The sequence below is a fragment of the Pseudorasbora parva genome, chromosome 5 (assembly GCF_024679245.1).
Source record: "Pseudorasbora parva isolate DD20220531a chromosome 5, ASM2467924v1, whole genome shotgun sequence".
NCBI classification, from domain to species: domain Eukaryota; kingdom Metazoa; phylum Chordata; class Actinopteri; order Cypriniformes; family Gobionidae; genus Pseudorasbora; species Pseudorasbora parva.
This window is the reverse complement of record NC_090176.1, coordinates 1,451,438-1,477,805: the sequence shown is the minus strand read 5'-3', so window position 1 is coordinate 1,477,805 and position 26,368 is coordinate 1,451,438. Positions and strand designations below refer to the sequence as shown.

Below are 26,368 nucleotides of genomic sequence, written 5' to 3'. Positions count from 1 at the left end.
TTTACAACATTCAAGGTGAACCAAAGTGCTTTCCAATAAAAACAAAAATTGAAAACCAACAACAAGAAAATACATTAAATACACAAAAATTCCATAATAACTGTTAAATATTAAAAGGCCAGTCTAAAAAAAATAAGTTTTAAGCTTAGCTTTAAAAAGCCCCAGGTCAGTGATAGTGGACAAATCAGCGGGGAGCTTATTCCAGAGTCTGGGCCCAGCTACAGAAAAAGTCCGGTCACCCCAGTGTTTTACAGTGACCTTGGGACTTCCAGCAAAAGTTGATTTGTTGATCTATGAGCCCTGTTTGGCTGACGCAGAGCCAGCATCTCAGTTATATAAGGTGGGGTTAGGCCATTGAGAGCTTTAAAAACAAACAATATAATCTTAAAATCAACTCTAAAAGAACCTGGAAGCCAGTGGAGCGAATAAAGAATTGGGGTTATGTGCTCACGTTTGCGTGTGTTGGTTAAAAGACAGGCTACAGCATTCTGCACCGGCTAAAGGGACCTGAGAGACGACTGCACAAGCTGATAAAAGCATGAATACCTTTCTCAAGGTCAGAGCGGGTCAAAAAAGTTTGACCTTGTTCAAAAGACAGAGCTGAAAGTCTTTTTTTCATTTAAATGAAGGACATTTCATTTAAGTTTTTTCAGGAAGTGCACAATCTAGTTGTAATTCATAGATTTCGTAACTCTTGTGCGACCGTATGGGTATTTTTGTCTTTTTCAGTTTGTTTTCTGATCATTTTGCCTTTGTTAATAACAACTGCATACATTTTGGCTCAAGTGTGTATTTTTATTTGAATTTTATTATTTCACCCCCTTTTCCTTTAAAAAACATTTGACAAAATATTTCCTCCCAGGAACTTTTGGACAAAAATGTCCCCATTGAACCCATTAAAACTGGCATTTTTAATCCCAGGGCCATTTAACTATAAAGAGATGCATTCTTTGTTAACAGGCTCAGGTTTGGCTTATAAAGCAAACACTCACTTTACTCCTGTTTATAGAGCCTGTGTGTGTGTGTGTGTGTGTGTGTGTGTGTGTGTGTGTGTGTGTGTGTGTGTGTGTGTGTGTGTGTGTGTGTGTGTGTGTGTGTGTGTGTGTGTGTGTGTGTGTGTGTGTGTGTGTGTGTGTGTGTGTGTGTGTGTGTGTGTGTGTGTGTGTGTGTGTGTGTGTGTGTGTGTGTGTGTGTGTGTGTGTGTGTGTGTGTGTGTGTGTGTGTGTGTGTGTGTGTGTGTGTGTGTGTGTGTGTGTGTGTGTGTGTGTGTGTGTGTGTGTGTGTGTGTGTGAGATTATTTGGGCGGTAGTGGCTCAGTGGTTCATGTAGGTTGTCTACAAACCAGAAGGTTGGTGGTTCAATCCCCGGTTCCACCTGACCAAGTGTCGAAGTGTCCATGAGCAAGACACCTAACCCCAGCTGCTCCCGACGAGCTGGATGGCGCCTTACATGGCTGACATCGCCGTCGGTGTATGAATGGGTGAATGTGAGGCAAAAATGTAAAGCGCTTTGGATAAAAGCGCTATATAAATGCAGTCCATTTACCATTTACCATTATTTGAGAGAGAATGCCGCTACATTTCATTTTTAAAGCAGACAAGTTGCCTCTCAAACACACATTTCTGCTCCTCTTTAACTTTCATTTCTACACACAGTTTCTGTTCCAGGTAACCTCTTCGCTCAAATGCAGGAATAACAGGTTTGTTATGTGACAGAGAAACAACACTGTGTTATCAGTTCACATTTTTTACATGTTTCTAGAGCACCTCACAAAATATGTGTACAAAATACTGTGTTGTAAAGAGGGAAATCTGAAGCTGAATGTAAAGCAGTATCTAGTTTATCAGACTTGATCCCCAGAAGGATGTCAAAGCAAGATTTGGGGGTTAGAAAGTAATTTACACGTGACATGTAGCTTTTCTGTTAAATACAAAGATACACCATATTGCTTAAAAAATGTTGGTGCCTGCCTTTACATGCACATGAACTTTATGGAGTTGGCTCACCTTCACCAGGTTCAGGTTCTCAAGGTTTAGGAGTGTGTTTATGGGGATTTTTGCCCATTCTTCTAGAAGCTCATTTGTGAGGTCAGGCACTGATGTTGGACGAGAAGGCCTGGCTCTCAGTCTCCGCTCTAATTCATCCCAAAGCTGTTCTATCGGGTTGAGCTCTGGACTCTGTGCAGGCCAGTCAAGTTCCTCCACACCAAACTCCTCATCCATGTCTTTATGGAGCGACGCTTTGTGGACTGGAGCGCAGTCATGCTGGGACAGGAAGGGGCCGTCCACAAACTGATCCCACAAAGCTGGGAGCATGAAATTGTCCAAAATGCATTAAGAGTTCCTTTCACTGGAACTAAGGGGTCAAGCCCAAGCCCAACCCCTGACATACAACTCCAAATCTATCTGTGAAATAGTGACTGAGATGTTTGTTTAGTGAGGTGACTGGTATTGGTGTTGAGCATGAAGTCTGCTCCCATGAAGTTTGTATCCAAAGATTCAGACAGATTTGGAAGCATGTCAGTGATACCTCTTTGTAGTTTATGTACACATAGATTAATTACTCTCCTGACGCATTTATTTTGTCACTTGTCTCCAATATTGTGCAATAAGACCCCAGAATAGATCCATTGAAACGACTAAAAATGTCTGCAAGGTTGGCCAGTTTTGCCATCCACTGTTGGTCGGAAAAGTACAGTTCTAGATCAGGTTTATGTTCTTTCAAAAATTCATGAAGCTCATGTTTCAGTTTGAATACTCACTTCAAAACCTTCACACGTGAGTGCCACCATACATCTGAATGGACCAGTAGCCGATCATCTCAGTGCATAGCTTTGTGAAGAGACGAGACTACAATGGTCCAGTTTTAATGCTACTAAGACTTCCAACGTTGTGCAGGTTGGGTGTCATCAAAAAAAAAAAAAAAAAAAAAACAGTAATAAAACAAATACTGCTCACCACAAACTACAATTCAATTATGTAATAAATAGATAATTGAACGTAATTGCAAACAAAAGGCCCCATGGAGAAACTCAGCAGCAGTTCAAATAATGAAAAGACAATCTCTACAGTCCGAGCATGATGCAGTGAAGCGGGGACGGACTGGGGCTAAAAAACAGCCCTGGACTTTCTCCCAAATAGGCCCATCATCTGGCCATTCGCCCCTAGCCGTGCGCAACAGACACTGTACTATAGTATGGTGTAGTACGGTATGTATGGTGTACTATGTACTACACTGTACTTGGCCCTCTTTTCTTTAACTTTTTCCTATCCACCTTTCTCCTTACGTTTTCTGCTAGCCATTCTGCCGTGATTTGATTCCAGAAATCCGGGGACCAATCACAAACTGGCTAGTAGGCCGACTCCTCTTCCTCAGGTTTTGTTGTTGTTTTGTTGCATGTAGCAGTATATAAGTGATCATATTAGTGCCCCTGCTGATGGCTGTTCTTATTGTGTTATTAGTAGGCCTGTCACGATAGCATATTTTGCTGGACGATAAATTGGCCAAGAAATTATTGCGATAAACGATAATATTGTCGTTCTGAGATCATTTTCATCTAAAATAATAATAATGGCATAATAATGCAGGTACACCTTTTCAAAGATCAATAAACTTTTATTTCTGAAGACTATTTAACACTGAAAACGGAAACATTTTACATATTCACAATAAATGAACATCATAACCAAAAACATTGAAAGCAATGGACTCTCAGTCTGTTTACAAAAAATGCACTTGAATAAATACCAAAAACAATAAATAAAATGGATGAAAACTGCAACGGATGATTGTGTTTTAGGTGCCACGGTTCACAAAACCCACGGTTCGGCTCTTATCACGGTTTTCGGTTCTGTATGGTTCTTGTTGTTTTTCTTTTAATCGTTAACACTCTAGAAATTTACTTCAGCAAATTATATATCAGCTTAATTATCCACAATTTAGGATACATAATTTTAAAAAAAAGAAGAAAAAAAAGTGATATCATGTAATCATGGACAAACTGAACTTGACCATCTCTAAAGGAAAGTTAGGTGAGATTTTGATACAGCGAGCGAGAAGACATTGATGACATGCTTTTCATTTATTTGGCAAAAAAGGAGAACGTGAACTGCTATCTCCACAGGGAACATATGTGCCTTATCAAACTGTGCCAACTTCAGTGTAGGTTTGCCTTGTTTATACTCAACGCGTCCGCAAATATAACATCCACGCGATGTTATGAGTGCGCGAGACCCCATTTCGCTTGGCAGTGTGCTCGTCAAATTTTGTAACATTTGCGTGCGGCTCCGCAACCGAAGAAGCCCGAGTTCCAGACGAATCTGGCCGAGCTTGACGTCTCATCGCGCCGCGGCCGCACACAGTCTGCGCGTCGAGTTTAAACATCTTCCCAAACGGACGAGGCGCAGCTGGCGCGCGCTCCATCAGCGAGAGAGACATGGAAAACAATCAAGTACCGTATATATATTTTAAAACGCCACGCCCACTTTGTTGCGTGTTTGCGGCGGCAGTGTTTATGTTAATAGCAAGGGTTTATGATGTCACCAACCCAGGAAGAAGCTCGTTGTAGTCCATACCGACTGTTTTTGTAGGCAATAAAACGCCATAAATCTAAAAGACAATATCTCCGTTTGCGTTAAAATTTCAGTATTTGCAGATACTGTTTATGCTCAAGCAGCGACATTACACACTAACTAAAGTTAAACAAGTCAAATCGCATGCAAACACCCCTTTAATATCACTGCCTTACTGCATTAATACTGACTACAAACCTGGTCAAAATGACTGGCGGGCAATGGAGGAAAGCCTTGTTTTGCCCTCCTATTAGAGTGTGACGACATATAAAAACTTAAAATATATATACTGTAATAAGGGATAGAAACATCAAACATGGTCACTACTTTTGCATGTAATTTCTCTACTACTTTTTCCAGCCCTCTTTCCAATGTTTCTACTATTCATACGTAGAACACATGAACACACAATTATCTGAGATAACTCAATCCAGCGGTACTAATCATCAACAACAGGTGTGTTCAAAGAACCCGATTAGCCGGATCATAACTGTGTCCCAATGTGAAGGCCGAACCAAGGGACAGGGTTGCCAGGTGTGCACAACAAAACCCCTCCAATGCTAATCAAAAGTAGCGGAATCACGGCCAAAATGTTTGGGGCGGTAGAAATATTACTAAAGTAAAGACAACTTAAACCTGTGGACTATAGGCTACAAACAACCCACAGCAACAGTGTAAAAGTAGCCTATTCCAGACTTGGCAACTTTGAACCGATTGTCGTTAAAGTAATGTATAGAACAATTAATTATCATTTACACATTTTAATTTACATGACAAACTTGTTTCATGTACAAATTATAACTTGCATTACAAAAATGAACAATGCAAAGAACAAGTTTAGAGAGAACATTCAGCCTTTTTGTCGGGTTTTTATTGTATTTTGGCTTATAGTTTTGCGTTTGTCGTATATAGTTTAGCCTTTTTCTCTGTGACATTTTTTAAGGTGTTGATAGTATGATAAGACAAATAAATAAAATGATTGTATAGCCAACATTTTACATTTGTTACTCCAGTCTCTCTCTTTCTGTAGGGGGAATTTAATAGAGAGATTCTGGAAATGAAATCTAAATTTAAGGGGATTGGTCGGGTCGGGAAGAAAATCATTCTGAATGGATACTGGGTGAACACGGAGTGAATTTAAAGCAGGAGCGGAATACAACATATAGGGGGAGCGGGCCGAAAAACAGCCCTGCACAGATCTCTCATTTGTATTTAAAGAAAATGCAGAAAAAGAAAGATAAAAGGAAAGAAAGAGAAGGGAGAGAATGGACAGACTGATTCCTCTTATGGGGAGAATGGCTGAGAAATACCATTTATGCAAGTTAAAATTAGGAAATGAAACATTATCTTGCCTGGTTTCTCAGGGCAGGTGTTAGGCTTTTGGCCCTTACTCATGTCTCATCCCAGTCCTCTTTATTGGCAACTGAATGAACAAAGACTCAGCGCTGAGGGAGAATACAAAGTCTCACTTTATTAAAGCAACAAAAAAAATAGATTATATACATTGAAAACAAAGTGTATAACATGATTTTAACCAGTGAGAGAGAGATTACATCATATAGCAGCTCATGGTATAGACATACAAGTCTAAATATGGTCATCCAGGTTTTCCTTGAGATCCTGAAGCCCTTACAATACAAAACAAGGGGTCCTTTACCCTGACTCCCCTACACTCCTACAAGAACCTGCTCCTTATATGGAAGATGATTCCAGAATATAAGTAAAACCATATGTTAGAACATAAAATACAATGCAACAGACCCTGTACACTTTGTCTTCCATGCTGAGACTCACATAAACAATCTATCAGAAGGGAACAGGGAACTCTGTGAATACCACCACTACAGGACATTTTGTTCACTTCAAGTTCTAGTGCGGTTGTGCTGTTGTGTCAGGAACGGCTGGGCTATTTACAGACCACTTGCTCCCATCCAATGTACACCAGAATTACCGATCGCTACCGTCCTGTCGTCACCTGCGTGCTATGAATTAGGCCTATGGGGGTAAGTTAGGCTGTGAAGGGTCCACCTGCTGTCCCCTTCATTTGCCTGAGAAACTGAGGGCACATTTGAAGTTGAATGTGGCCTTCAGAGGGTACAGCCTTCACATTGGGACACAGATCATGATTAGCACGATGATGTCATCTAGGATGTGTCATTTGATCTCGACTGTAATGAGTGACATACGAAGAACAAACCAGCAGATATTAATTTTACATTTGATAATTCAGTTTCTGTTTTTCTTACTCGAATGCTTCTGTTTAGATGTAAAATGGAAAAAAAGTAATGTACCGTTAATTGTATTTGTTTGTATTTTGTTTTAATCACAACTGAAGATTCACACCTACAAGTACAGTTCTTGTCCGGGATCTACCCCAAAAAGAGATTTTCTACTGATATTTCATATTACTAATAAGGTTCTGCTAGTCATTCCAGTCTAAACCAGTAAAAACTTTCCCATCACACATACATGGGTAAGCTGGAAAGTGACAGAATGAAACCATAAATGAAGCATTGGAAAAAAGTCATTATAAATGAAAAGAACCATCATCTTGTTATTTTCAAAGCACCTCATTAGAAGGATTTTACTGCTCATCCTAACCCTCTGTTTAGTTCAGATATGCGATACTTGGAGTGCCGTTGCAGTTGAAGCCGTTTTGTAAAGTTCCTGATTTGATGGTTCTGTGAGTCGATGATGTTGAACTTGCAATCAATTTCTTCTGCATTGACTGAAGAATGATATGATGAAGTTTCAAGGATAGTTCTAAATGGTCAAGGAAGTTGCACATGGCTTGAGATGTTGGACCTGCCAGCCCCTTCTGCCAGGGGGCCTTCTGAGGATTGCTTCTCCTCCGAGGGGTCAGTGAGCCAATCGTACTTAGGCTTTCAGAGGGAAAGAAGTATTACGATCCTTTGTCTCAAGCAGATCGTTTGCAAATTTAACTGGATTAAGAGACCATTAAAGATTCTTGTAATACTATTATGTTGCACAGGTATCGACATTTCACATACATAATCATTTAGATCTTCAAAGTTCAACTCCGTAGACACCAAACAAGGTATAGCTGAGGTTACATTAACTGATGAATCTATCTTAAAACAGGCATAAAAGCTAAATATACAGACTCTAAACAAGACAGTAATAACCATACACACAATGTCCTGAGATATATGTTCATTTATAGATCAGTTTGTCTGTAAAGGAAAGCAGGCATGTCACATTCTTTCAAAAAATAACCCGAGTCTTATCTGATGGAAGCCCTGGTAACTGAGGTCCTTCTTGCCCTAAGTGGTATTTTGGGGAATGGTTCCATAGCCCCAGAGTGAGTTTTAAAGATTATTTGTTAAACAGAACAAATAATTGTATCTGATTGGTCTCAGTTGTTACTCTGGGTTTTTGCAGACTGGATCACAATTTATAAGAAATCTCTTGTCAAAGAATGATGTTCTGACCTTTCAAAATTCTTTGCCTCAAAATCTAAACGTGACTTTGAGTTAACATTTTGTGACCCTCACAAAAACCTTTCAGAACTGTGTGTAGTTTATTGATAAGGATTGCAATCCTCCTCCTCCCATCTCCTGCTCCACCTCCTCCCTACCTCCTCCTACCTCCTCCTAATCTTACCTCCATCTCCTCCCTACCTCCACCTAACTTCTCCTCCTATCTCCACCAACATCCTCCTCCACCTCCTCCTCCTCCACCACCACCACCACCTCCACCCCCACCTCCCCAACCTCCTCCACCACCACCTCCTCCTCCTCCCCAACCTCCTCCACCACCACCTCCTCCACCACTTCTACATCCTCCTCCACTTCCTCCTCCTCCTCCACATCTACATCCTCCTCCTCCACATCCTCCTCCACCTCCTCCATTTCTACATCCTCCTCCACCACTTTTACATCCTCCTCCTCCTCCACATCCTCCTCCACCTCCTCCTCCTCCATTTCTACATCCTCCTCCTCCACATCCTCCTCCACCTCCTCCTCCTCCATTTCTACATCCTCCTCCACCACTTCTACATCCTCCTCCACATCCTCCTCCTCCTCCACATCCTCCTCCTCTTCCTCCTCCACATCCTCCTCCTCTTCTACATCCTCCTCCTCCTCCTCCTCCTCCACATCCTCCTCCTCTTCTACATCCTCCTCCTCCTCCTCCACATCCTCCTCCTCTTCTACATCCTCCTCCTCCTCCTCTTCTACATCCTCCTCCCCCACATCCTCCACCACATCCACATCCTCCACCACCTCCTCCTCCGCCAGGTGTCATTATGAAGATGTTTTGTTGTTTCTGAAGTTTTCTGTAAACACACACACACACACACACACACACACACACACACACACACACACACACACACACACACACACACACACACACACACACAATTTATTTAATGTTTTTGGTATGCAAGCTGAGATTCAACACATTCACTTTTAATCAGATTCAGTTCAATTTCAGATCCAAATGTGATAAACGTGTATTTCCCAGTGTCATTTTAATTTCTTGCTTTCAATCTAGTGCAGTATGCAAAACTACACGAAACTTATAAGTGCACAATTTAATCTGACAATGTTAAATAAAATTATAAGTGGATAAGGATGTGTTTGAGGATATTAAAATCAATCAATCAGAGAGAGAGAGAGAGAGAGAGAGAGAGAGAGAGAGAGAGAGAGAGAGAGAGAGAGAGAGAGAGAGAGAGAGAGACACAGACTTGACTTTTAAAATCCCTTTATTAATTCATTAACTTTTGGGATTTATCAATATAAATAAATATAAATACAAACAATAATTACAATTTCCTAAAACCAATTCCACATACATTATTCACTCATCAATACTTTAGAAAATAATAATAATAAATAATAATACATTTTATTTATAATGCACTTTATATTAAACAAAATCTCAAAGTGCTACAGAATTAAAAACAATCAACAACAATAAATAAATAAGTAAATTAATAAAATAAAATAAATAAAAACTGAAAAATAAAATAAAGAAGTAACAATTAAAAGCTCTGCTAAAAAGGTGGGTTTTAAGACCACGCTTAAAAGCATCTATAGTCTGTGGAGTCCGCAGGTGGTCAGGGAGAGCGTTCCACAGACTGGGGGCTGCAGAGCAGAAGGCCCGATCTCCCAGAGTACGGAGATTGGCTGTGGGAGTTTTAAGACGAAACAGAGAAACAGAGCGGAGGTTACGAGTGGCTGTTTGTGTGGTGAGGAGTTCCTTGAGATAGGAGGGAGCATCACCATGGATGCACTGGTGGGTAAGGAGAGAGATCTTGTACTCGATCCTGAACGACACAGGAAGCCAGTGGAGTGATTTTAGAATGGGGGTGATATGGTCGTATTTGCGCACCCTCATGAGGATCCTAGCAGCGCTGTTCTGAATACACTGCAGCCTCTGGAGATTTTTGCTAGGGATGCCAATAAGGAGCGCATTGCAGTAGTCCAGCCTGGAGGAGATAAAGGCGTGGACAAGCTTCTCCGCATCAGCCAGTGATAGAATGGGACGAAGTTTGGCAATGTTTCTGAGGTGGAAGAAGGAGGTCTTACACAGGTGTTTGATGTGCGCTTCAAAAGTAAGCTGCGATTCCATTCTTACCCCCAGATTGGTGACTGAAGTGGAAAGTGGAATGAACTGACCAGAGAAAGCAATGCTGGTGATAACGGACTTCTGGACCTGAAGTGGAGTGAGTGCCGACTAGGATAGCTTCAGTCTTGGAGCTGTTTAGCTGCAGAAAGTTTTGCTTCATCCACGCCTTTATCTCATCCAGGCAAGTGATCAAAGTGGATGGTGTGAGGTCAGCAGAGGGAGATGAACTTGTCCTAAAGTAAAGTTGAGTGTCATCAGCATAGCAGTGAAAAGAAGTCCCATGCCGGTTGATGAGACGGCCAAGGGGGAGCATGTAGAGTATGAACAGGGTGGGTCCGAGCACAGAGCCTTGAGGGACACCGCAGGTGACATTGTGTGACAGGGATGTAGCTTCTCCTAATGCAAAATATTCAGTTCTCCCAGTGAGATAAGAAGAAAACCAGTTGTGGACCGAGTCGGAGAGACCGATGGTGGAATGTAAACGGTGAAGGAGGATGTTATGGTCAACTGTATCGAAAGCTGCAGTTAAGTCCAGGAGGATGAGAAGGGATGGGGAACCCTCATCTGCTGCCATCAATAGATCGTTTCCCAGATAGCATGGTGACATTGAATCAATGTTGAAATTCCATCAGAATCCTCATTTTGGTTGAGGTTGAAATTTCAATGCTAAGTAATATTGGATCAATGTTGAACATTCAATGCTAACACCATACTGGACCAATGTTGAAAATTCACTGCTAAATAATATTGGATCAATGTTGATAATTCCATGCCTTTCAGTGTTGAAAAGACAAACATTGAATCAATGCTGATGTTTGGTCAGCTTAATTCTCCACCGGTGAGGCTTACGGTCAATCTATCTGTCCCATTATTCAAAACTATGAATTGTTTTAAAAGTGATATTATTTTCCTGCCGCCTGGCATGTAAGGTTGTCATTCTGTGTTTCATGTTATTATAATAATAAAAAATAATAAGAATAAAAAAAACAATGAACTTCTACCATAAATGTAGTCTATCAGTTTTAAATTAATTAAAGTTGTAGGCTATTATTATTATTTAAATCATGTAGAATGTACATGGATTTCATTATTTATCTAAAGAATACAGGGTTAATAAAGAATTGAGAATATGTGTCCCTACCTATCATATGCGCCACAATCCAATCCAGTAGGTGGCGGTAATGCACCTTCAAGACAACCACCAATCAGATGAAAGCAAGCGCAGCTGAACCCGAACAGACATCAAACGCGAAAAAGAGACAGGACAATGACCATGTTTTTTAGAGGTAAGTGGCCTACAAAAATATATTTATAAAATTCATCTCAATTTTAATTTAGTGTTTTTATTCATCTTTATGTTTTACAACTTGTGTGCTTCTCCTGAGCGAGTCAGTGTGAACTGCAATGTTAATAATAGTCACATGAACGCCCTCGTAAATTACATAACCAAGGGCCAGAGGATAATATTAATACATTGAGTTTCAGTTTGTTTTTCACCAAACCATATCATATTTGTATTCATCTTTTTAAGATTGGCATATACACCGGGAATTGCGTCCAAATTCTGACTCTGACTCTGACTCTGTGGATTCGGATCCACGAATGTATCTTACTCGTTGCACGCACATATTAATCATTTTGAATCATCCTTTATTCGTCCAGTGTATAAACGAGAGGCGATCGGAAGGTTAGATGAATTTCTGGCTTGTCAGTGATTGTGTTCGCCACTGGTGAGAGTATCTCACAGCTGAAGCAGAACTAGAACTGATTGACCTGTTAGCGCGGTGAGGGGAAATACAATCAGTTCCTAACTGCTTCAGCTGTGAGATATCATCACAAGAGCAGATCACTTCATTACATCATTACAGTTTAATCTTTAATGCAGCAAGAAAAAAGAAAAGAGTGAGATTTTTAAGTTCTGTAGGCAGCTATATCAAACTACAGAAATTTAGTAAACAGTTGTGCCTCCAGTTCGTGTTGTAAATGGGAAAAAAATCTCTTCCAAACCACCATGTAGCCTATACAGCTCCTCTTTTATTTTCTTAATTTAGCTATTTGGTCATTCATTTACTTTTCATTTTCACACACTATTTATTTAAATACAATAATATTATTAGATAAAACACCGGATATAGTCACTTTGCTTTTTCATTCATTGTGTGACTGCTGGTCCTTTAAAATCTATTTTAAAATGCATTAAATAGTTCTGAATTTAATGTTACCGTTTTAACTGGGATATCAAGATTTTGATAAAATTTCTAGTTTCACTTCATTTTGTAGTACGCTATATTTGTAATGTATAATTAATCACATTTCCAAATATTTACTAACTTCTTGTTGTTTAGATGCCGTGAATGCTGATAATAAGAGGCATCAGGGTTTATCATTGCTGGGACGGTGCAGAACTGGCTCCATTACAACCTGAAAGGCTTCGGGGCATTGCTCATGGTGGAACCCCCTGAGTTTGGAGGATTTTATTCTTTCTTCTACCTTCTTTCTTTCAGTAGTACTCTCTCATTTCTGTATTTATTGGCAAGTTTACATTTGTATTTACTTCCATTTTGCAGATGCACGTTGTCATGTTTTTCCAGGCTCTTCTCATTTGTGTTATAAATTCAGATGTAATTGTTTCAAGTCAATGTGAGATTTCCTGTTGTAACTGTGGGGGCATAAATAAATACATTTGCATGTAAACTGAAGGATGTTATTAACTTTGAGTGACTTTTTGATGCAAAATCATATCGACTGCAGCCACACATGGTCTCTGATTAAAATGAATAAAATAGAGACAAATTAACTGGCATAGAATCCTGCTGTACATAAAGCAAGATTGATCTATTTTTCATTGTTGAAATAACATTATTTCAGGGTGCAAACCTGATGAAAAATCAATGTTAAATCTCAACATTGATTCAATGATATTTTAGTTGATGCATTAACATTGATTCAACGCTGATTCACTGTTTGTCTGCTATCTGGTTTGTGACCCTGACCAAAGCTGTTTCTGTGCTGTGTCCTGAGCGGAAACCAGACTGAAATTTCTCATATAGATTGTTATGCTCCAAATGGACCTGAAGCTGTGCAGCAACAACTTTTTCCAGCACCTTAGAGAGGTATGGGAGGTTGGAGATGGGCCTGTAGTTGTCATTAACATCTGGGTCTAAAGTAGGTTTTTTTAGAAGTGGTCTGATGAAAGCAGTTTTTAGAGATGAAGGAACAAGGCCAGCTTGGAGGGAATTATTAATAATCTTGGTAATGAATGGACTTAAGACACTGAGGTTAGATTTTACCAAGGCTGTAGGAAAAGGATCCAGTGCTCCATGGTTTCATTTTTCTGATGATGTCCTCAACCTCGAGCTGTGTGATGATGGAGAAGCAGCAGAGATGTTGGAAGGTCCCTGGCTGTGGATCAACAGACGGGACAGGCAGAGCGGAGGTGCTAGATAGAAGCAAGTGGATGTTGTCTACTTTGTTCCTGAAAAAGGTCATGAACTTATTGCACCTCTCTTCTGTGGCTTCTGAAAAAGAGTGAGTTTGCGGTTTGAGGATGTGATTTATAGTGTAGAAAAGCTTCTTGGAGTTTCCAGGGTTATTGTTGATGATGCAAGAGTAGAACTGTGACTGAGCATCTCTCAAGGACCTTGCGTAGGCCTTCTGATGAACTCTATAGGCTTGCCTATGAACAGTGAGTCTTGAGAGCTTGAGACGCCTCTCAAGTACACGCCCAACCGTCTTCATCTTCCGCAGTTCGCTGGTGTACCAGGGTGCTGAGCGCGAGAAGGTGACCATTCTAGTTATGTCAGGTGCGTGAAGATCTAGAAGGCTGCTCAGAGACTTGTTGTAGAAGTCAACCGACTCAGAGACTGAGGAGAGATCAACAGAGGAGAATTGCTGAAGGTCTGTAGTTAAAAAGTCTTGGTTAATCTTTTTCAGGTTCCTGAAGCAAATTTGACGGGAATCTTTGGTAAGGGAAGAGGGGCGTGGTAGCTCCAATGAGATGGCCTGGTGGTCAGACACACCCAGATCATACACCAAGAGGTTTCTAATATGAGGAGAGTTGGAAATGACCAAGTCCAGAGTGTGCCCCCTAAAATAGTGTCTTTGTTTCATCACTTATACAAGTCTCTTTGAGAAAGTCTTTAGCTAAAATAGGAAGAACAGCTTCTAGGTCCTCTAGCATCCGTTTAGCGAGACGCGCAGACCTGAAACCAACTTTTCGAGCAAGATCCTCAGCTTCAATCCATCCGTTTACTGACCTTAGGTCCCGAAGCATAGATATTCCAGCAGAAAGCAAGCTTGATCTTATAGTCACTGAATTTAGAATCTCAACTGGAAAAAGAGGATTAAAAAAAAAGAGATTTGTTAAACAGCCATGGACCTGGATTTGACCACTCTCTTGAGACTGAAAACAATTTACATAAAACGATGATGTAAAAAGAATTAAGTCCACCCAGTGGGGTTGTCTTTAGGGCCATGGTGAATAACTGTTTATCTAGACCCATTCGTCCAGCTTTGCGTAACAGTGCACACATTAAATCCATCCATCCATGATTTTGGTGATATAATAGACGCTGAACAGCCTGCAATCGGAAAGCTGTCACTCTAGCACGAATGTCTATCAGTCCTTGTCCCCCTTCTTGTACAGGAAGATAGAGTACAGAAGCTCTTAACCAGTTTTGTCCAGACCATAAGAAGTTTACAAGCCGCCTTTGAATTTCCTCGACTAACAATCCTGGTGGATCCACAACCATAAATCTGTGCCAGAGCATTGATGCGATGAGATTATTAGCAATCAGTGCTCTCCCCCTATATGATAGCTTGGGTAGCAACCATTTCCATCTTGACAACCTCGCACAGACCTTCTCCACTAAACCTTCCCAATTTTTCTTTTTGTATTCCTCTTGACCAAGATACACTCCAAGATATTTTAAACCAAGTTTGCCCCATTGAACATTATTAGGGAGTTTTGAAAAAGACAGATTCACATCAGTAGAGCCATACCACACAGCTTCTGTTTTATCCCAATTCAACCTTGCTGATGAAGCTCTTTCATACAGTTTTAAAGACTCTTTTACAATCAATGCATCTTCTTGCTGTTGAACTATTACAGTTATATCATCAGCGTATGCAGACAATATGATTGGCTCTTTCCTTAAACTACCCTTTATAGTTAAACCTTTTAGTTTGCGTCTAAGCAAACACAATAAGGGTTCAATCGCCAAACTATATAGTTGGCCAGACATTGGGCAACCTTGTCTGATTCCTTTTTGTATATTGACTGGTACACTTAATCCACTTTCTATTTTTTATCATACTCTCAGAACCTTTATATAACACTTTTACCCATGATATAAACTTATCACCAAAGCCAAAACATTTTAAAATATAAAACAAATACTGATGATCGACACGATCAAACGCTTTTTCTTGGTCTAAGGATATTAGACCAACTCCAACATGATACATTCTTAAGCATTCAAACAGATCTCTGATTAAAAACAGATTATCATAAATGCTTCTTTCGGGGATACAATAAGACGGATCTTCATGAACCAAAGAACCTAAGACAGTCTTAAGACGGTTTGCAATACATTTAGACAATATCTTATAATCAGAATTAAGAACAGCAACAGGTCTCCAGTTTTTTAGTTAACACAAATCTCCTTTTTTTGGAAGAAAAGAAAGGACGGCCATTTGACAACTTTTAGGCAGAACCTTCAATTTATAACTTTCTTCAAACACTTTAAATAAATCAAGTCCAATATTTATGGCGATAATAAATCTCCCCATAAAGATTAAAAAAATTCTGCTGTAAGTCCATCAAGACCTGGTGCTCGACTAGTTGAGAGTTGTTTAACTGCATCAGATATTTCTTCAAAGGTAATGTTGGAGTCTAGAAAAAGTCTTTCGTCTTATTGCAGATTTGGTAAGTCTTTAAAAAGTTCAGATGTTGTGTTGAGATCGATGTCTTCTTTTGCAAATAATTTAGAATAAAAGTCAACAGCAGTTCATCTCATCATTAAAGGATCTGACGTAACTCTTCCATCAGGTCTTCGTAAACAGTGCATCAAGATGTCATTATTATTAATCAACATATCATGCAATGACGTAATGTCATCTACTTGAACCATTTTCTTTTTTATATTACTCCAAGCTTGTGATGAATATTGTTGGCAAAAAAGCTTAATTTGAACTTTTCCCACCTCCCACCATTGAAGAAGGTTTTCATAATTACTTTTTTGTTCAGTCCAGTAATTCCAAAAAAAAACACATCTTTGAGTTTAAGAAAAAAATCTATTCTCTCTCTACCTGTCATAGGAGCATGAACATTTATTAATATAAATACTCTATTTTTTATTTCAACTTTGAGAGCAAATAAACGGCCTTTTACTATTTCACTTTTAGACAAAATTTTTACTTTACAACTAGGTGAAAATAATATTGCTACCCCTGCAGAAAGGTTAGTCCCATGACTCAAAACCTGGTCTCCCTCCCACCACATTTCCAAATCAGATTAATTTTCTTCATTACTGTGTGTTTCTTGTAGAAACACAAATTGTATACCTTTCAACTTTAAAACTTCTTTTAATAATGGCCATTTACTACTGTCCATTGCCCCATTTACATTTAAGGATCCTAATCTAATAACATCCATAATAAACAGGGAAAGAAAAAAGGAAAGATAGAAACATAGAAAAAGCCAACTCCCCATGTGCATTTATTTAGAATTAGTTCTAGTAGACCTACGTTTTCCTTTATTCTTTATAATTTTTTGCCTAGCTACTGTCAAGTATTTCTTTAATCTGAACCTTTTTTGCTGTGACAAAACTTCGATGCTACATTCTTCATGAGTTTTGATTACAGATGCGATAAATTTCTCTAGGTCAGGAAATATTTCTTCAACATCTACACTCCTCCCCTTAGTTTCATCTAGGAAACGATTTATCTGCTCGACCGAATAACAGTCTCCAAACGTACTAACATCAACATCCATACACGAATCATCCTCTCGAATATTGTCCTCCTCGGACTCATTTTCAGCTTCATCATTAGAACATGCAGTGCTTTCCCGAATACTATCATCCTTATCACGCAAAGCACTAGAAACAATACAACTATTAGACGAGACTTCTTCGTCTCTACCCTCAGTACTTTCAGGCAAATCTGCAATCAGCTTTACTCCATCACCAGCTCCATTTTCTCCTTTTGTTTCTTTATTCACGTTTTGAGCACCTGCATCACTTAGCGTTTTTTTACGGCAATCGCACCGCTACTCTCACTCAAACCTGACGTCCCTGCTTCATCCTCGGCCTGTTTATGAGGACATGACAATCTCTTGTGGCCGATATCGCCACACTCAAAACCACGCAAATTATCCGTGCTCGCGTAAACCATGTAAGAACTTTCTCCATATGTCACACGAACCATATGTTCACTTTTTACAAAGACAACAACTGCCTTGTTCATTCGTGATGCAGAAATAATATTTCCATGGCCTACCTGTTCTCCCGTCGCTAATAACACGTCTTCAATCACCGTACCTGCCTCAGGAACGCACCTGAATCCATTCCGAAGCGATAGAGATGGCTCTTCCCCCCCGGGGGTAGACGCCATATCCCGCTCAAACAAAACAAAACACCCGCCGCGTTTTGTGAAATCAGTGTTTCAGAAAAATAAAATAAAATATAAAATAAATAAATAAATAAATCCTGTGGGGAAATAAATAAAATAAATAAACTCTAAGAAAGTTTGAAGAGAGAAAGAGAGAGAGAGAGAGAGAGAGAGAGAGAGAGAGAGAGAGAGAGAGAGAGAGAGAGAGACTGGATTCCATGACTATTAAAGTAATTTTTCATATGTTTGGTCAGTGTCTGTGTGTTTTACAGTGGTTTTTACAGTAGTCTGTAAGGGTGTTTGAAATAACAGAAATAATTTAGTGAACTGATATGCAACTGTATTGAGCTTAAGACCTGGAATTACTGTATTTCCATGCAGTTCCTTAATAAGGCATGAGAAACCATGTTCTATTATGAAGATAGTTATAGGTACAACAACACAAATATTAAAATAAATAACAAGCACAAACACTTACTGAAATGATTCTTTATATTACTGTAGATACCATATGACAAACTTTTAACTCTTTCCCTGCCAAACACGGAAATTTCCGTTATTTGTGAGACAAAGCTTCCAGGCCAATAAAGGAATTCTTCGTGTTTTCACTGTTGGATGCTAGGGGGCGCTATTGCACATCTTCTGAATGAGAGCACTGAATCTCCGAATCAAAACACCCGCGAGTAAGATGCAGTGAAACGAACGATCGCATGTAATCATATGCATATGAAAAATAACCTGATCATCATCAATAAACAGCATATGAATCAAAATTGCCTAATGTTACTGAATGAAATGTGGACCCAGCACGAGCAAGCATTAGGGGTGTTGATGGACTCGATCTCCTCCATCTGCGTTTGATCGTCGCTCTGAATCTGATCTGGAGTCAGTCTTTCACAAAAATGTGATTTTCTCAGCTTTTTGTTCAAAATGTTGCTTTTTTTATGAAACCCACCCATATTCAAGTGTTGATAAAAAAGGAATGCATGAAGCTAGAATAAAGATTTTTGCCGCGCTCACCATGAAGCGCGCGTCTTCTCACCGCGCGCCTCTCCGCGATCGCGGCGACAGTATTGTGGTGGAGACTTTATCTAACGCCACTGGGTATGTTAGAAGAGGTAGAAGTATTCATAAGCAAGTTCGAGGGCAACGTGGAGGCAGGGTGAGGAGACAAAGTGACAATAACAGCGGGCTGTACACTCGGCGGTGTGTGAGGCAGATCTGGACGTGAGCAGACGTGCTGACACGGGCAGAGGGGCTATTATGCATAATATATAATATATAATATATATGTGCCCTATATATGCAATCAGAGTACTTACTGTATGTAGTAAATGGAAAATCTTTACAGCAAAAGGCAAACCGCTACATGCATTCGGTTTGTTTCTACCATTTATTAGTAATGATTTACACAGTTTGTTTACCATTTACTATTTACCTGAACATGCAGTATTGTGCAATATAGCACACAGAAGGTGAGGGACATTTTGGGGGGAAAGAAGTGCTGCATTTTATCATTTAAACGTGTGGCTTTTCATGAAAATGCTATAGTCGAAGATTGCCCCCACGCTATGACGTCATAATATGCAAATTAGATGGAACAATTTAATCTCTACATAAACAATAAACTCAAAAACAATAAAAATAAGGTTACATCCAATTTTGGAGTTATGATGTTCCCAATTTTAAGAAAGCACTACTATCAAGTTTTGAGTTTGTAGTACTTCAGAGTTCAGTGTACTGGAAATATGTCAGTGCTGTGAACTAAAAAGAAAGTTCTAAATACTCATAACAGTTCATTTAACTGAACTAATTTGTTTAATTTAAGTTTGTCCTACTCATAACAATCAAGTATTTTGAGCGTAAGGGTTTACAGTGATAATAAGCAACTAGTTAATAGTTAGAAATAAACCCTAAAGTGTTATCTGAAATGGGCTAACTCAAAGTCATTTCATGAAGACGCACATACCTTGATGTTCAGAGGAGGTTTCTCCTGGGGTCAGATCAGTGTTGTATGCAGACGCCTCATACACACTCTTCAGTTTACACAGATCTGACCACACCACAGGGTATACAATGTACCGAGTGTGGCGCGCCTGTCATGTGTCACGGCCTCAGAAGCAGGAAGGGTTCACTCATGCCATGTCACAAGTATGCTCTTTGCTATTCTCTCAATAATTACTGATGAGCCACCACGTTTTTGAGCCAGTTCAAGAATCTGATCAGTTTGCTTTCATTGTTTCATGTATAATCATACAATCTACCATCAACCGTTTTCTGCCAATAGTCATGGCCTGCCTCCTTCTTGTTTTTAACACCCTTAAGACTAGTGAAGACAAATACACATGTGGACATAATCTTTTATGCATTTAATTTATAAAGCAGACAAGTTGCCTCTCACACACACATTCCTGCTCCTGTTTACCTTTCATTTCTACACACAGTTTCTGTTCCAGGTAACCTCTTTGTTCAAATGCTGGAATAACAGGTTTGTTGTGTGACAGAAAAACAACACAGTGTTATCAGGTCACATTTTATACATGTTTCCAGAGCACCTCACAAAATATATGTACAAAATACTGTTGTCACATGTATAGTATGTTTCTGTTTTGTTTTTGCAATTGCCACATGTTCTTTTCTCTCTGTTTCCTGCCACTTGTTGGTCACCATGGTTTCCCTCGTTAGTCTAGTTTAGTTTAGCTGTGTCTTGTTAATTATCTCGTTTCTGTTTGCCATTTAAGTTCCTCTTGTGTAGTCACTCCTTGTTCTAGTCTTACGTCTGATTAGTGGTGTTCCGTGTTCTTATCAGTGTTTCTTAAAATAAAAGCTTATCTGTTTGGAAGTTCTGGACCTTCTCACCTCTGCTGCACTACACACCGTGACAGAAGACTAGAACCCATTTGCCAGAACTTCTAATTCAAGATTCCGCTCCGTCCCTCCTGGACTCCGCTCCGTCCCTCCTCGACTCCGCTCCGTCCCTCCTCGACTCCGCTCCGTCCCTCCTGGACTCCGCTCCGTGCCTCCTGGACTCCGCTCCGGCCCTCCTGGACTCCACTCCTTCCCTCCTAGACTCTGCTCCATCCCTCCTGGACTCCAATCCTTCCCTCCTAGACTCTGCTCCGTCCCTCCTGGACTCCACTCCTTCCCTCCTAGACTCTGCTCCATCCCTCCTGGACTCCACTCCGTGCCTCCCGGACTCTACTCCATGTCGCCTGGATTCCGGTCCAGCCCTCCTGGACTCCGCTCCAGCCCTCCTGGACTCTGCTCCATCCCTCCTGGTCTCCGCTCCGGCCCTCCTGGACTCCCCTCCATGTCGCCTGGACTCCACTCCGTCTCTCCTGGAATCTGCTCCGTCCCTCCTGGAATCCGCTCTGTCCCTGCTGGACTCCGCTCCGTGCCTCCTGGACTCCCCTCCGTGTCACCTGGATTCCGCTCCATGCTTCCTGGACTCTGGTCCAGCCCTCCTGGACTCAGCTCCATCCCCCCTGAAGCTGAATGTGAAGCGGTATCTAGTGTTTATAAGACTTGATCCCCTGAAGGATGTCAAAGCAAGATTTGGGAGCTTTTCTGTTAAATACGAAGATACACTATATTGCCAAAAGTTGTGATGCCTGCCTTTACATGCACATGAGCTTTAATTCCATCCCATTGTTAATCCGTAGGGTTTAATATGGAGTCGGCCCACCCTCTCTAACAGCTCCAGCCCCTTCTGGGAAGGTTTTCCTCAAGGTTTAGGAGTGTGTTTATGGGGATTTTAGCCCATTCTTCTAGAAGCTCATTTGTGAGGTCAGACACTGATGTTGGACGAGAAGGTTGGCTTCTTCCTGGCTCTCAGTCTCTGCTCTAATTCATCCCAAAGCTGTTCTATCGGGTTGAGCTCAGGACTCTGTGCAGGCCAGTCAAGTTCCTCCACACCAAACTCCTCATCCATGTCTTTATGGACCGACGCTTTGTGTACTGGAGCGCAGTCATGCTGGGACAGGAAGGGGCCGTCCCTAAACATTTCCTACAAAGTTGGGAGCATGAAATTGTCCAAAATGTCTTGGTGAAGCATTAAGAGTTCCTTTCACTGGAACTAAGGAGCAACAACCTCACCCCATAATCCCCCCCTCCACCAAACTTCACACATGGGACAATGCAGTCAGGCAAATCCCGTTCTCCTGACAACCAACAAACCCAGACTCGTCCATGGGATTGTCAGACTGAAGCGTGATTGGTCACTCAGAGAACACGTCTCACTGCTCTAGAGTCCAGTGGCGGCTGCTTTACTCCACTGCATCCCATGCTTTGCATTGCTCTTGGTGATGTAAGGCTTGGATGAGCTGCTCGGCCATGGAAACCCATTCCATGAAGCTCTCTCCGCTGTTCTTGAGCTCATCTGAAGGCCACAGAAGTCTGGAGGTCTGGAGCTGTTGACTCTGCAGAAAGTTGGTGACTTCTGCGCACTGTGACCCTCAGCATGCGCTGACCCCGCTCTGAGGTTTAACACTTCGTGGCTGAGTTGCTGTTGTTTCCAATGGCTTCCTCTTTGTTCTAATCCCACTAACAGTTGAGCGTGGAATATTTAGTAGTGAGGAAATGTCAGGAATGGACTTATTGCACAGGTGTCAGCCTATCACGGCCCCACGCTTGAGTTCACTGAGCTCCTGAGAGCGACCCATTCTTTCACTAATGTGTGTAGAAGCGTCTGCAGGCCGAGAGCTGGAGTTATACACCTGTGGCCATGAAGCGACTGAACACCTGAACTCAGAGATCTGGAGGGACGGCCCAATACTTTTGGCAATGTGTATATTTCTATATCTCATATCAAATCATAATTTCAGCCACCCCTGGCCTAGTGTAACCCCTAACCCTTTGATTAGTCATCCTGTTCACCTGTCATCTTATTATCTCAACAGTTCCCTTTGTTTGTTCTCCTTCATTCTCTGTCCGTTCTCATTAGTGTTATGTCCATGTTGAGATGGATGTGCTTTAGTTTCCTCGAGTAATCTGTGAATTAAAGACTGTTTCTGTAATTTCCTCGTCTTTGCGAGCTCCAACCGTACCATGGCATTCGAGGGCATAATGCATTATGTGCAGTTCGCCATTATAGTTGTTTGTCTTGTTTATAATAGCCGAGGTCATGCAAAGCTGTTTTGTATTGGATGTTAGAAGTTAATATACTATGGCTATTGTCAAAATGATTGATGATGACCTTTGACCTACCACACCTACTTCCTGTCCGGAACACCCATGTCATTCCCCTCCCCCACAGACCACCCACGTTGTAGTCACCTTTGACCTTGACCACCCACATTGCTGTCACCTTTGACCTTGTGTATCCTCTGGGGGCAATATGACCTTTGAGGTTACATGTTTGAAATACCGGTGATGACTTATGACCTGTGGTTGTTTTCGGAAGTGGTTTTGAACTTTGATTTGATTATTTGAGCTGTGATTTCAGGGAGGTACATCTGCAGACCATGTGAGGGGCTTCCGCATTCCAGGGCAGACCCAAAATAAGATTTTCTCTCTCTCTCTTTCTGACACACACACACACACACACACACACACACACACACACACACACACACACACACACACACACACACACACTATGTTGGTCTATGTGGTTTACAGGGACTCTCCATAGGCGTAATGGTTTTTATACTGTACAAACCGTATTTTCTATCCCCTTACACTGCCCCTAAACCTACCCATCACACACACACACACACACACACACACTGCCCCTAAACCTACCCATCACACACACACACACACACACACACACACACACACTGCCCCTAAACCTACCCATCACAGGAAACATTCTGCATTTTTACTTTCTCAATAAAACATCATTTAGTGTTTTTAAGGCCATTTGAATTTGAATACAAATTTGTGTCCTCATAAACCACATAAACAGGCTCACACACACACACACACACACACACACACACACACACACACATGGTCGCCATATTGTAGTCTGTTTCAATTTTATAATATATTAATAATATTTGACCTAGTTATTCTGATATTGCTATAGGTAACACTGAAGCCATTATATCTTTTATTCTACTCTTGTCTATAACGAATTCGTTTTTTTATTACTATAATCATCATGGGTCGTAAGAGCTGTTTTATATTTGCACATATACGGTGTTGTAATGGACTAAGACTGTTTGGTTATGCAAACGATTGTAGTGTTAATATTATTAATATTTCAAGTTATTTGACCGCAATTTCTATTCTGGTTTATTTGTGAAATAACTGTTCAACATGCCTATGTTATTATACCTGTCTATTTCACCACCAGAGGTCGCCATTTTAAATTTCAAATTATATCCATAATCTTTACCTGGTTATTTTGATATTGCCATAGTTAACAGCGGTACTAATATGACAATTTCAGACCCCTCCATGATTTCAAAGTGGGAGAACTTGCAAAATTGCAGGGTGTTCAAATACTTATTTTCCTCACTGTATGCAAACCTCATTGAAATGCAACAGATCTATTTGCCCCTAGGTACAAACATCGAACTGATTGCATTTGATTCGATTGACTTTTGTGAGTACAGCTTACTATCTTTTTTTATTTATTTTATTTATTTTGTACATGGTAATTACAAAATTATAAATGGTTACATCTGCTTTATTTTACAGTAGCAGAACCCACATTTGATCTCGACACCTCAAAAACCGGTAAATATACATTTTTATGTAATATTTATGTAAAACCAACTCTGTTTACCTACATGTTTTATTTGAAAATATTTATTACTAATTTAAATGCTTTAATGTTTTTATTTATTCATATTTTAAAAATCAATTACATTTTTTTTATCTATATTTTTTCATTTAAATTTATTTTATTATAATTTATTTATTTATTATTATTATTTTAATCTTTATTTTTGTTTCGTTTTAATTTAGAATTGATTAATCTGGTCACACAGCTGGTTTTGTAGATCTCACGAAAAAATAAGAAGAATGTAATCATCAGGCCCACAGCACCAGCAAGACTGCATCAAGGATCATCGATCAACCTATATCTACGCAGCCACGAATACATGAGCCAATAGATCTCACACCTGACGAACAGCGAACCTTGGTTGGTGTCAGTGAACCTCCGCAGAAGAAGAGAATCATTGGCACTGCTACCCCAGTCAGGGCTCATGTGACCGTGATAAATCGAGGTACAAAGCAATCACATTTTTTATCCCATTAGCCAATACCTAGGCAGTGACTACTCTTCCTGAGGTCCTAAAAAGTAAAAAATACAAAACTACAATATAGCTGCAAGAGCAATGAAAGGGGCCTCGCAACTGTGCCACCACTACCTTGTGGTTGTAGGAACACAGAGCACGGCGGGCAATATGCATTTAAGAATATAAAATAGGAGGACTACATCAATAGTTTGTATTTGCCACACTTCCTGCTACTGGGCTGTACTCTGATCAGAGGGTGGACCTGTGCCAGGACATGACCAATGCATCCCTGAAATGTCTGAAGAGAGTGTGTCAATTAAACTCTGCCCTGTAAATGCAGACTCGAAAAGACATCCTTATAAACCTGTCTCCGGCACGACAACTCCAATCTATCAAATGATCTTACGAATATCTATTTATCTAATATGACTTCTGAACAGTAATGTTGCCAGTTTAAAAGGTAAAAAATAATCATACACTGTTATACGCAAAATAATAATCATACACTGTTTGTTCGTCGGCCAGAGGAGAACTGGCACCCCGACTGAGCCTGGTTTTGTCACGGTTCATGGATTCCCTGTCTCACTCTTGGGTGCGTGTTGAATGTAGGTGAGGGCGGAGCCTGGGATTGGCTCATCACGCACCTGTGGCTGATCACCTGCACCAGCTGCAACTCATCACCTTCACCCTATTTAGTCTCTCTGTTTCTCTCTTGTCTTTGTCAGAGCGTTGTTGGATGTTTCCCCTTGTGTCTCCGTGTTGGTTGTCGTTTCCCCCTTCCGTGAAACGCTGGATCCCTTCCCGGATTACCTCCACCGATCTCCCGAGTCACAGCTGCTCACAGCCTGCCCGTGTCGCCAACAGAGCCTCTCTCACTGCTCCGTCTTACCCGGACTTCTTCAGTGTTCTGAGTTTTGACTTCTGTGACACTATCTGTCAAATTAAACTGAGTTACTTGCAATTGAATCCTGCCTCTGTGAATCCGTTACAGAACGCTCTGACCAACCATGGATTCAGCGAGTATCAACGCCCTACTGACCAGCAGCAACGAGAGACTGGACCAGCAGGAGGCGAACTTAACTGCCACAGGACAGGCAGTACACACCTTGGTGGCACGGGTGGCCGAGCTGACCCAACAGATGCAACAACTCGTGGGTCCCACTGTGCCCGACCCACCGCCGATCCCCCACACACCATCCGCATCGCGGCAACCGGAACCACGTCTGCCTACCCCTGAGAGTTATGCCGGTGAGAGCAATTATTGCAGAGCCTTCCTTACCAAGTGTTCCTTGTTTTTTGCTCTTCAACCGCAGACTTTCAACACGGAGAGATCCAAGGTGGCATTCGTCCTCACCCTGCTCTCCGGACGAGCCGCACTTTGGGGAACGGCGGTGTGGG

The 26,368-nt window shown here is 40.9% G+C and overlaps 1 protein-coding gene across 1 annotated transcript; it reads left to right on the top strand.

Moving 5' to 3' along the window:
- Window positions 1-8,261: 8,261 nt before the first annotated feature.
- On the top strand, window positions 8,262-10,647 carry LOC137075794 (uncharacterized; the record flags this gene model as incomplete). Its single annotated transcript, XM_067444749.1, has 2 exons — window positions 8,262-8,830; window positions 10,581-10,647. Coding segments are annotated over 2 exons (636 nt in total), but the record flags the coding sequence as incomplete, so codon positions are not given.
- Between the last annotated feature and the right edge of the window lie 15,721 nt (window positions 10,648-26,368).